The sequence below is a fragment of the Bos grunniens genome, chromosome 13, assembly GCF_055505025.1.
Source record: "Bos grunniens cultivar Pamir isolate PY7600 chromosome 13, Bosgru_T2T1.0, whole genome shotgun sequence".
Classification (NCBI taxonomy): domain Eukaryota; kingdom Metazoa; phylum Chordata; class Mammalia; order Artiodactyla; family Bovidae; genus Bos; species Bos grunniens.
Window position 1 is genome coordinate 21,016,267 of NC_141177.1, and position 12,635 is coordinate 21,028,901.

General features: G+C 45.8%; 1 protein-coding gene across 1 annotated transcript; it reads right to left on the minus strand.

The window, feature by feature from the left end:
* Positions 1 to 1,787: 1,787 nt before the first annotated feature.
* Positions 1,788 to 12,354, minus strand: LOC147360397 (short palate, lung and nasal epithelium carcinoma-associated protein 2A). The gene is made up of 9 exons (XM_086330895.1): positions 12,326 to 12,354; positions 11,382 to 11,542; positions 9,487 to 9,619; positions 8,117 to 8,221; positions 6,996 to 7,148; positions 4,558 to 4,639; positions 3,423 to 3,486; positions 2,541 to 2,615; positions 1,788 to 1,973 (listed from the first exon to the last, which is right to left on the minus strand). Exons 2-8 carry the CDS (start codon positions 11,527 to 11,529, stop codon positions 2,581 to 2,583), a joined length of 720 nt encoding a protein of 239 aa, XP_086187021.1. The 5' UTR covers positions 11,530 to 11,542; positions 12,326 to 12,354; the 3' UTR covers positions 1,788 to 1,973; positions 2,541 to 2,580.
* Positions 12,355 to 12,635: the final 281 nt, after the last annotated feature.

Below are 12,635 nucleotides of genomic sequence, written 5' to 3' on the forward strand. Positions count from 1 at the left end.
TGGCCCCCACCTACCAGGAGACAGCTCCTGAGCAGAGTTGTAGGGCTGAGGATTGAAACAGATGGAGGGAGAGAAGGAGTGATGTTCCAGCTGGTGGAACAGCCTGGACAAAGGCTCAGCACTGACCCAAGTGGGCTACTGCTCAAGAGAAGTTCTGAATTGTGAGACCTCCTTGTGCACTTTTGTGGGAGTTAGTTCAGTTCAGTTGCTCAGTCATGTCTGATTCTGTGACCCCATGAACCGCAGCACGCCAGGCTTTCCTGTCCATCACCAACTGCCGGAGTCTACCCAAACCCATGTCCATTGAGTTGGTGATGCCATCCAACCATCTCATCCTCTGTCATCCTCTTCTCCTCCTTCCCTCAATCTTTCCCAGCATCAGGGTCTTTGCAAATGATTCAGCTCTTCGCATCAGGTGGCCAAAGTATTGGAGTTTTGCTTCAACATCAGACCTTCCAATGAACACCCAGGACTGATCTCCTTTAGGATGGACTGGTTGGATCTCCTTGCAGTTCAAGGGACTCTCAAGAGTCTTCTCCAACACCACACTTCAAAAGCATCAATTCTTCAGTACTCAGCTCTCTTTATAGTCCAACTCTCACATCCAGTATGACCACTGGAAAAACCATAGCCTTGACTAGACGGACCTTTGTGACAAAGTAATGTCTCTGCTTTTTAATATGCTTTCTAGGTTGGTCATAACTTTCCTTCCAAGGAGTAAGCGTCTTTTAATTTCATGGCTGCAATCACCATCCACAGTGATTTTGGAGCCCCCCAAAATAAAGTCTGACACTGTTCCCACTGTTTCCCCATCTATTTGCCATGAAGTGATGGGACCGGATGCCATGATCTTAGTTGGTGGGAGTTAGGATTGTCGCAAAATATAGACTGAGAGGAAAACTCTCATCCCTTTGCTATGGCCAGCAGGGGGAAAACCAGCTCTGGAGAAGGCTGACTTCAAATGGAATCCAGCTTTGCCTCTGACCAGCTGTGTGGCCCTGGAGAAGTCACTTCACCTCTCTGAGACTCAGTTGCCACATCTACTCCAAGAACAATTCACTGCATCACTCAGTAGAAATCAGAATCGAGTGAGATAGAGTGTGTAAAGATTGAATATGGGATTTCTCAACTGTTTGACAGTAATTCCAGTGTGTTGAGGCTGACATTCATCTTGTGCTCACCAGGTCTCAGACTCTGCTTAAGCATTTTCCACACATTGATTCATTCAATCATCACAACAGTGCAACAGGGAGGTTTTCCTGTTAAGTCCATTGGGGAGGTGAGAGAAGTGTGGTTCTAGTAAGTTGCCTGAGATCACACATCGGGACCTGCAGTGGCTGGGGAGAGGTGGCTGAGTACTGGAAGGTGGGACATCACTGCTCTGAGCAAGTGATCCCGTAGCCACGGCTTTAAATACTAGTCCTGCCACTTGCTACCCTGTAACCTCGGTATGTCACTTGTCCTCTATGAGCCTCAGTTTCCTCATCTGTACAATGGGGACAAGAGCAGAAGTGTGCTGTGAGGAGGTCATGTGGTCAGGTGTGCTGGGGAAGGCAGCCCTCCATCATGGTGGTGCTGTAGGGAAGCAGAGTGAGGCTGTCTCTATGACACCTCAGGTCACTTTCTAGCCCATCCTGGGCCTTAGTTTTCCTGCTTGTAAGACAAGGAGGTGAGGCTGGATAATCCCCAAACTCCCTTCCAACTTCGGATCCAGGTCTCTGCTTACCTGGTTGCACATATCCCACATCCCCCAAAATCCCAGTGGAAGAATGCAACGGACCACACAGGAGGTGCTGAAAAGGCTCTTTATTGCTGGGGGTGGAGGGTGATGAGCATAGGGTGTCCTGACTGTGAGCACGAGTGTGTGAGAGTGTCCTTTGACTGGGCTCAGTTGTCACTCCTGGGGGATGGTGGCAGCACCGACCGTCCCAGAGGAAGACGGTACAGAGATTCAGTCACGTCCTGGAACCAGTCTGGAAGGAGACCCTGGTGTGAGGCATGGACACCCCAGGACCCTCACCTGCTCTTGGGTTCACCAGACATGGCTGCAAGAGTACCTTCCCCAAACCCTGGGAGCTCTGAGGCTTGGGGAGGGACTGGCACCTGTGTTTGGGGTCCTTCTCTGGCATCTGGCACTGAGCCCCATTCATCCCCTCACCTTCCCACCTCCCTCACCTTAGCAAAATGGCCAATGTGAAAAGACTGATCAGGGCCCAGAGGAGCCAGGGTTCAGGGCTTAGTGTATGATCAGGATCAGGGATCAGACTGAGATGTGATCTGGTCTCTATCTGTGACCAGTATCAGGGCTCAATCAACAACTGGAGTTAAAGTTCAGTCTGACTGTTCTGGGCTCAGTCAGGGAGAAGCATCAATCACAATCTGTGTGTCTGATTAAGGGTCAGGAGTTGGTCTGTGACCGAGATCAGGGCTCAGTCTACCACTAGAGAAAGAGGAGAAGCCAAGCTTGTTTCTGCTTCTCCACAGGCCCCTGTGGGGGGTCTCATCCTCTCTCAGCCCAGGGCCCTGGGCCCAGCCCTCACCAGCAGGCGGGCATCCCAGCGGTTTCCTCATCTGTGCACTTCAGATTTCCTGTTGGGTGGTGACCTGAGGTTCACCTGAGGGAACACAATTAGTAGCAGTTCTCAGGCTCCAGCACTAGAGAGCTGACTACAAATCAGACACCAGTGACTGCCACCCTCCAGCAGGTCAGACTTGACAGCCACGGGACCTCTTGTGTGTCACTCTATCTCTCTGAGCCTCAGCTAGTTCATCTGTAAAATGGGTATGATGACACTACCCATCCCCACAGGGTCGTTGCAAGGATCCAGTGAGATAATATATAAGAAGCATAGGGCGATGGCCCAATGAACTAGGTCTGTGGCTATTTTCTAGAAGAACTGCCTCCAGGACCCTGATGCTTCACTCATCCCATTTCTGTTGCCCACAGGCCCAGCAACCCCAGCGATGCCAGAGACCCAGGTCCAGGCTGGGGATGAAACCACATCTCCTCATAAGAAGGGAAATGGAAGGGGCGGTGTTTATCATCAATGCCTACTGGATATTAGGCTTTTTCTTTAACTATTCATCAGCTAAGCCGTGTTCATAATCTCCTTTCACCTTGGAGGAACCTGCAGCTCAGAGAGGTGGAGCCAGTTGACCAGGACTGCACAGTTGCTAAGTAGCAGATCCAGATCTGGCCCGTCCTCTTTCTCACATCATTCTGGGCAGCAGGTTCTGCCAGTGGGACAAAGGAGGGCAGTTGAAGCTCTCAAAGACCGACAGAGACCCTCAGTCTGCAGGGACCCCTTCAACCACACTCCTCCAGGGTCCCCTGGCCAGACCTGCTGGTGCTGTAGGCATAGAGTGGCATACCAGCCCCTGTGAGGCTGCAGAGGGAGCTGCTTCCCCAGGCTGTGGCTTACCAATGAGTTTCTTAATACACTCTGTATCCAGGCTTTCAAGGAGTTCACGGATTCGTGGGCACAGCTGAGGGTCACACAGAGCCAGGGTCACACAGAGAGAAATGGAAAGAGGGAAGAAAAGAAAGAGGTGAGGAGGTGAGGAGGGAGAAGAGAGATGGGAGAAGTTAGAGGACTGGTTATTACCTGCTATGAGCACCCTGCCCGCCACCCATGCTCACTACTTGGGGCCTCAGAACTTCTGACCCTTAGGAGTCTGCTGCTGCTGCTAAGTCGCTTCAGTCGTGTCCAACTCTAGAGCCATGAAAACTTAGAAGGCCCATATCTGAGATCCAGAGGACACTAGAATCCTAAAAACCTCAGAACATTAGAATCCCAGTACCTTAAGTATCTAGACTATAAGCATCCCAGATCCCTGTGCTCTTAGAAACTTTGTCCTTTGGACTCTGAAACCTCAAGGGTCAAATGGGGCCCTGGGTACCGTAGAGAAGTGTTTTTCACAATTTTGTGTGTATACAACTCCTCAAGGATCTTGTTAAAATGCATTTATGAGCAGCAGGTCTGGAGTGGGACCTAAGGGTCTGCATTCTAAAAAATGCCCAGGGAAGGTCAGTGCTGCTGGTCTGACACCCACAGTTTGAGCAGCGATCCTCCAGTTCAGTAAATCTCAGGGCCTCCTGGAGGATAAAAAACAACAACAACAACAACAACAACCCAGATTCCTAGCCCCCTTCCAGAGTAAATAATCTAGAATCTTTGGAATTAGGGCACATATACATACAGTTTTGTATATGATACATAGGATCTGACCTATGGTGTATGTAGTTTTGGTATTTAAGTAAATTAAGTAAAGTTGTACTGAAATAAGAAAAATATTAGCTAAAAGGCCTACTGGCAGTCCATGGGTATGGCCAGTGGTCAAGTGTGGGACCCAGTGATTTCAGCTCATGTTGGGCCCTCTTCTCCTCCCCAGGCCAGGCTGAGCGAAGCAGGGTGGGGGAAATGGGTAACAACTGACAACTCAAAGGGAAGTTGGCCCCTCAGAAAGGAAGGTGCCCAGAGAGTACAGCCCACCCATGGAATGTCACAGCTGCCACCACCAGGCCTGACTCTGCAGCCCCAAGAGTGGGGGACTCACCTCGTGCTGCACTACAGAGGACACCAACTGTCTTACAAGGTTGACTCCAAAGTCCACAACATCGTTGAGCAGTCCAGGGCGCCTGGAGAAGAGAGGAAATTGATAAAGGTTGGTGAATGGTAGAGCACCTTGAAGTCAGGTGACTTGAGCCTCTACCCAGGGGGATCATCACTTAGAACTCCATGGTTGACCAGCAGCCCACCCAGTAGCTCATTCGAGTCTCATCACACACCTCATCCTTCCATCCATCTATCCATCCATCCATTCTTTTATCCATCCATCCATCTAGCCATCCATTCATTTATTCCTCAGCACATATTTACAGAATACCAAATGTGCTGGGAACCCAGCCTGACTGGGGCACAGTGATGAACAAAGCACAAGCAGCTCTATTGTGATACCTAAATATTAGAGCCCAAAATGCTCGTTCTGAGTTTCCTGTAACATCTTATGGAGAACCCCAAATAAATTTTTTGGTCAGCCCCATATTAAACAAGCTTCCCTAAGGCTGGCTCCTTCCTACCTCAGCATACCTCTCACCACCTGAGGGCAGCCCTCCCTGACTGCTTGCCTAAGGAAGGACTTTGCAACACTTTGTACTATAGCATTCTGTTAAGCGTGCTGCACTACTCAGGGATCTTTGCCATCTGAAATTCCCCGTGTGAGCCCTTTATTGCTGTACTGAATGCTCTCCTGTCTGCCTTCCCCTCAAGAGACTAAGCTCCACGAGAACAAGCTCCTTGCCTGCAGTCACCAACAAATTCCTCAGAGCTCAGAATGGCGGCTGCCTCACGTGGAGCAGCTGCTCCACACATTTTTGGCCGGAAGAATAAATGAAGTAAACATATGATTGAATATATAATGACAACTTGTGACAGGTATTCAGAAGGGGGAGAGTAGATCTGGAAAGAGAAAATAGGAGGAACCTAGTTTTAGACCCTGAATGATGAGATGTACATAGAGATGGGGTGGGGGATAGGTGTTCTAGGTGCCAGAGCAGCCCATCAGAGATCTTGAGTGGAAGGAGTTTTTCTGAGACTCAGAGCAAAACTAGCGTGTTTAGGGCAGAGTGGCCAAGAGGGAGAGCACAGTGATATGAGGGTGGACCCCGATCAGGCAGAGCCTAGATGGCCCTGGGAAGGCCTGAGATTCCACCCAAAGTGGAGAGAAAGGCCCCCTGAGGGTTTGGAGCAGCAGAGTGGAATGCCATTTCAGAGATACGGTCACTGAGACCCAGAAGGATATGATTTCCTTGGTGCTGGAGGCTGGGCAGTGTCCAGCAGAGCTCAGGCATTTGGACTTACAGTCTTTCCAAGTGATGGTAGGCTGCAGAGCCTATCTTTGGTTTTGGAGGGTTTCTAGGCAATCTATGATCAGACCCCTTCTTAGAGCAGGATGGACTGACCTCTACTCATGGCTCAATCTTGATACCTGCCAAGGCCAACCTGCCCCAGTCTTCAGCTTCCAGACCACTTCTCCTCTCCCTGCCAGGACCAGGATCGGCCTTTTTCTCTCTACCTTCACCCCTGGACTAAGCCTGCTCTTTCAAGCACACAGTTTAAGATCTAGATTTTGTTGGTTACTGGAGAGCAGTGATTTAAATGGAGAGAATTAATTTTTCACCATCTCATTTTGGGAATCTTCCATTGAGTGGAAGATGATTAGGGCAGTCTGAAATTAGAGCCCAAGGCAGAGATTACTCTTCTTGCCCACTCTTAACTAGAGGCAAGAAGGTAAACACAGTATATTATCATTATTATTTTTTGAAGGACAGTATATAATAAGAGAAGGGTCAGTTCTTCAAGTAGATATAACAATGCTAAATGTGCATGCAAAGAGTATCAAAAACCAGGAAGCAAAACAAATAAAGCTGAAAGGTGAAATACACAAATTCATAGAAATGGTTTGAGAGGTTGACACTCCTGTCTTAGTAATGGGAAGAACCAAGTGACAGAAAATCAGGATGGATATTATTATTACTGAAAGCTTAGTATGTGCTTGGCCATATATTCTCTGAGTATGCTAAACACTTGCATTTTCTCATTTGGTCAACATAGTAGCCTATGAGTTAGGTAATGTTGCCAACTTTAGTATACAGATGTGATCCCTGAAGCTTCTATAGGCTAAATTGATTACAAAGACCCACGTGAGTGGCGAAGGAAATGGCAACCCACTCCAGTGTTCTTGCCTGGAGAATCCCAGGGACGGGGGAGCCTGGTGGGCTGCCGTCTATGGGGTCGCACAGAGTCGGACACGACTGAAGCGACTTAGCAGCAGCAAGTGAGTGGCAAAGCTAGCTTGACTCCAGAGCCTGAACTCTCTCCTTTTTTTTTTTTTTTTAACCATACTCTGCTCCTTCCAAGGTTAGAAATAAAGCTGAAATTATGGGTCCCAGCTCCTCTGGAATTCCTTGCTCTGCTGAGATGTGTGGGCCTCACCTGTGTAGCACCGTGAGTGAGATGCTTTCTGGGTTGTTGGGGCATTCTCCCACGACCACCCTGGAGTCACCAGTCTCAGCATCTGTTTCAATGCTGACACTAGTTTGGAGGTCCACATTGAGGTCCAGTTTGACAATCTCACCCAACAGAGGCCTACAGGGAATAAGATTCACAGTGAACAGAGGTGAAGTCTCTTCACATTGCCCACATGAGTCTCTCTCTCTAGATGGCCATTGCATGGGATGTCTATGGATAAAGTCAAGAGTGTGTAAATGTTTTATGGAACCTGCATTCTTACTTTAGGTATTACTTCTCCTGGCCACATGGGTTTGGCTTGTATGAAATTTCTATACAGTATCACACCAATAAATAAAATAAAAATAATAGTTTACATTTCTTGAGCACAAACCCTGTGTTAGTATTTCACAAAACTATTTCACCTCGATTAAGGCTGTTAATCTTGAGCGCAGAACCATGAGAGAGAAACACTATCATTATCTCTACTTTCAGCGTGAGGAAACGTTTGGTATAGAGAGGTTAAGTAACTATTCCAAGATCTCATATGATAGTTAAATGATGAAATCACAGTGCACTTAATTTATAAAGACTCTTCTACACATCTGCATTTTCCTTTCTCTTTCTATTTATAAAGTAATTAAAATACTTGGAAATTATAGTTTCCATATAATTTTCTCATGCCCTTCATTACGACCTGTACACTACTATATGGCCCATACTGGTCACTGCTACTTAAAGAGAATCTTGAGAGGAAAAAATGATGCTAGAGGAAACTTTGCTGAAGTGTTAAAAATGTTCATGTCTTCTCAAATTTTCAACTTTTATCATTAGATTAAGTTTTATGATTTTGGAAATATATTTCCAAAAAAATATATTCCAAAAAATATTCCAAAAAAAAAATGGAGGATTTTTTAAAAAAGATTTCATTCTGGGCAATGTTTCTTAGAACAATTTAAAGGTTAGGATTTAGGAGTTGCAAAGGCCTCCTTATTTTACTGATTGGGAGACCAAGGCAGCAGGGTGGAAAAGTGCCTGATTCCAGATTGGACCTATTGGCCATACCTCACTGCCTCTCCCAACCCTCAGATGCCAAGGCTACTCACAGGCTCACGGTGACGTCAGCGGTGATGGGGATCGACACGTCAGCGCTGTTTTCAGAAGTCGCTTCGAATGTGATATCCGGGACCTGGACGTTCCTGATTCTCACCCTGTGTAAAAACCACAGTTCACACCTGTCACTCCTGCTGACCACCTTTGCTGGGCTCTTCTCTGCCAGCGTTGTGCTGAGTTTTGAGCCTCATGGACCTTGCCTGCTTTGGTCTTCATGAGAGCCCTGCTCAGGGGTTGGATTCTTTCCAACCCCTGGATGGATGGCGCGGCAGACTGAGGCTCAAACGGCTGTGATTTCCCTCACAACGCCAAGAGTGAACGTGAGGCAGAGCCAGAATTTTTTTTTAATTGGCGTATAGTTGCTTTAGAATGTTGTGTTAGTTTCAGGTGGGCAGCAGAGTGATTCAGATAGAGCTACGTATATTTATAGAGGTAATTTTATTTCAGGTTCTTTTCCCTTATAGGTTATTACAAAATACTGAGTATGGTTCCCTGTGCTATATAGTCGGTCCCTGTTGGTTGTTTACTGTATATAGAGTAGTGTGTATATGTTAATGCCTGGAGTAGGAAATGGCAGCCCATTCCAGGATTCTTGCCTGCACAGTCCTGTGGACAGAGGAGCCTGGCGGGCTATGGTCCATAGGGTTGTAAGGAGTTGGACATGACTGAAGCAACTTAGCAAGGTTAATGCCAAACTCCTAATTTCTCCCCCACATTGCTTTCCCTTCTGGTAACCATGAGTTTGTTTTTATGTCCACGAGTCTGTTTTATATAAGATCTTTTGTATCATATTTTAGATTCCACATATAAGTGGTATCATATGGTACTTGTTTTTCCTTTGTCTGACTTACTTCATTTAGTATGATAACCTCTATGTCCATCTTTTTGTTGCTGCAGATAGCCTTATTTCATTCTTTTTATGCAGAGACAGATTTTCAACCCAGAACTGCCTGACTTTAAGACATTATGTGTGGAGCCACCTCTGTGGTGTGAATTCTAGTTTTCTCTCTGCTGAGGCCATTCAGACTTTTATACGCAGCTATATTCAGAGAAGAAAAGTCTTATTCCTTAAAAAAGGAACTTTAGGCATCAGCAAACAGATAGAGGTGAGAGAGAAGAGAACCTTCACCCTGACTCTGAAATCACAGAATGGGAGGGTCCAGACCCATGAGATGCTCACAGGCCCTGCAGCCCTGACTCTAATTTTCCCAGGCTCTGGTAGAGCTTGCCTCAGACTGCTTCTGCTCTGCAAGAACACACAAGGTTTATTCATCTTTCTTTCTTTTATATTAAACTTACCTCCCCAGAGATATGTATTCTCTTTTCTGGGAACAAAGATCTCCAACATGAAGCATCAACTCACCCTGTAAGCCTGTTCACTACTTGAAAAATTCTAGAAATGAGTCCTTCCAACGAATTCTCAGTTTGCTGGGTCTCCTCCACAACATCGTTCAAACACCTGGATTCCAATTCAGTCTTCAAATTCTGAAAGATAACTGCAAAAGCAATCTCCATTTAGCGTAGTATACAACTTAAGAAGCAGCTCCTGGGCAACAGGCACTAAACGAGACTACTTGCCTATGTTATTTCATCTTATAACACCTCCATAAAATAGATATTACTATTATCTGCACTTTCAGATGAGGAAATAAAGGATCAAAAGATTAAGAAATGGACCAAAGTCACACAGCTAGGAGACCTTGTTCCTGGTATGCTACCTTCATGCTAATATATGCTCATCATTTCAACAAAGCAATCAATCCACTATTGAGCAGGCAATAGATATTGATTGCACATCAGCTTCTAGTAGTGAAGATTAAGGAGATGCTCATACAAACAGAATAAACTGAGAATAAAATAAGAAATGGAAAATGTAGAGTCAAAGAAAAAACATGGCTCTAAATTATTAAAGTGGCAAGTAGGAGCCCTGGATAACAGGCCTAGAAAGCAGTGATTCATTCAGGAGCAGGAGGACAGAGTCCTAACAGAGGGTCTTTCAGAGAAAAGAGGGATTTGACAGAGGAAGTGGCATGGCAGATGTAGAATGGCACAGTTGAAAAGAGTTCAGAATATACGTGTAGAAAGGAATTCAAATGAGAAACAGGAAGGCAGCAACGAGCTCAGAAAAAACCACACAAAAGGCTACAGGAAAGGATATGTAATCAGAGTACTCCAGATTGGCTCTGCAATGGACAATATCTACCTAATTATAATGATGGAAACAGAGGCGGAAACTCCGTCTGGTCCTATAGATAATCCAGACACTTCTGCTTCTGAGCTCAGTTTTGTCAGCACTGAAACTGGAAAGCGGGTCCCTCCTATATCTTTGACATTTGCCCAAGCCCTGGCAAGGTTTGAAAGGCTGTCATATGCAGAAATTAGTTTCTCCTATAAAGCATGTTTGTCAGGGTGCTGGGAATGTTTCCAGAAATTGAAAAGAAGGCCAAGTGTTTTCAAGAAATCAGAATTACAAGGAAATGTGATTAATTAGAAAGGTAGGTAATTTTACAGCTATCTAGGCTAGGTAGGAATCCTTTTCCAATTAGTTAATACAAAGTACTAAGTAAATTGAATGGCCCAGCAAAAGAATATGGTATAAATATAAGTAAAATATTTAAGTAATTAGCCATAATTATGAAATTATGAAAAAAATGAATGAATTCTTTCAGAATTAGAGAAAAGTTAACTGACATGAATTCTAACCTTTCATCTGTGAGACTGGCAAAAAATTCAGTTGTTCAAACCAGTGCTGTCAGGGAAGTAGAAAAAAAGGTACTCTCATAGGCTATTGGAGAAAATGTTAGCATCGGGTATTATTATTTGTCAATATCTGCTGTAACTTAAAATATGCATAGTTTTGAACTTTTGAAATGTCACTTTTAAGAATTTATCCTATGAACATATTAGGAAAGTTTACTGTGATAGAAGATGGCATCACCGACTCAATGGACATGAGTTTGTGTAAACTCCGGGAGTTGGTGATGGACAGGGAGGCCTGGCATGCTGCAGTTCACGGGGTCGCAAAGAGTCGGACACGACTGAGCGACTGAACTGAACTGAACTGAAGATGTAAAGTGATATTCAGTTAATCTTTGCTTGTTTCTAGAAAAATAATAAACAATGACCCAGGCACCAATTAGTCATCTCTCTTAGTAAACAACCGATAAAGAGAGGCCCTGCTACAGCCTCTGGTGATATAGGCACAGTATTTAGCAGGAAGCTCCCAGGCGCCACTGACCGTCCCTGTTGTTAACTCACTTTCAATTGTACTGTCAAAGGTACCAAGTCCTCTCTCAAGACCAGATATCAGCCTCCTCAGAACATCGTTGCCACGAATGTCAAGAAGAGATTCTGAGGTCCCAGCGAGCAGGCCGCACAAGAGAACAAGTTTCCAAAGCTGAACCATCTTGTCCTGACACCTGGACAGTCATGGGAGGAACAGGAGTGAGAATTATCCATAGGGAAACGGGATCTTGGATGAGCACCTTTGACTCTTACACTCAGCAGTGCTTGGGTTGTCTCCTCTCTTTCAGATGGGCAAACCAGGTCAGAAAGCTAGAGCAACTCGCCCAGAGATAAACGACTAGTGAATGAAAGAGCTACTATTTGAAAAATGATGCCTGACTCCAGGTCAGAGCTCTTTACCACATGCTGGCTTCTCTGCCTGGAACATTTCTCTCTTCTTTTCATTTTTACCTGAGTCACTTCCTACTGACTCTGCAAATTCAGTAAGATATCATGTCCTCTAGGAAGATCACTCTAGACTCTCCCCAGCGTCTAGGTTAGGGGCCCCCACTCCACCATCTTGCTGCCTTCATTGTCTGACCACATCCTGGGTACCAGTTAGGGAAGACTTGGCTGCCTTTCCCATCAGGCTGTGCACCCCTTAGAGGAGGGATTGTGACTTATATCACTATTGAATTCATTACACATAGTAAAAACCCTGCTCCTCGCTCAACACAACAAAATAAAGTTAGCTGAATAAAAGTATGAACACATAAACGGACACCACATCATGAGTCAGCTTTTCATGTCAGTTTGGCACTTCTCCTAGTTGAATCCATTTTTCAATTGACGCTAGTCAAGATAATTGAGTTAGACCGATCCCTCTGCCTCCAGCCCCCAAAGCCTTCTGAAGGCCTTAGGTGGGGTGACATTAGGTGGAAAGCCCGCCAGTCACAGGTTTGGAGGAAAGTACTTACAGAGTCCTTGCTCCCCTGCACAGCCTCCTGAATTCCGCTGGGTGCTGAGGCCCTTATATCTCCCGATGGCAGTGGGGTGGGAGGCTGCCCCTGGAAACAAGCCCTGCATCCAGAGCCATCCAAGGAGACTCCAATGAAAATAACCCCTGTCCAGAGTGAATAGAGAGAGACTTCCGAAGCAAAGGTCACCCAGGATGATTGAATAGGAATAAGTGGATATGGAGAGGACTTTGTGCCAAGACTAAGAGCATGTTCTTGTGCTGCCAAGAAGGCAGCCATTGTAAGTGGGGGCTGGGATAAAGACCGAGAA

What these genes read in the sequence shown, in the direction of transcription:
- LOC147360397 (XM_086330895.1), bottom strand. Translation starts at nt 11,529, where the DNA reads ATGGTTCAGCTTTGGAAACTTGTTCTCTTGTGCGGCCTGCTCGCTGGG. An exon ending in CTTTGACAGTACAATTGAAA is followed by an intron (nt 9,620 to 11,381) that starts GTGAGTTAACAA and finishes TTGCTTTTGCAG; the next exon opens with TTATCTTTCAGAATTTGAAG. An exon ending in GTGTATTAAGAAACTCATTG is followed by an intron (nt 2,616 to 3,422) that starts GTAAGCCACAGC and finishes GTGTTCCCTCAG; the next exon opens with GTGAACCTCAGGTCACCACC.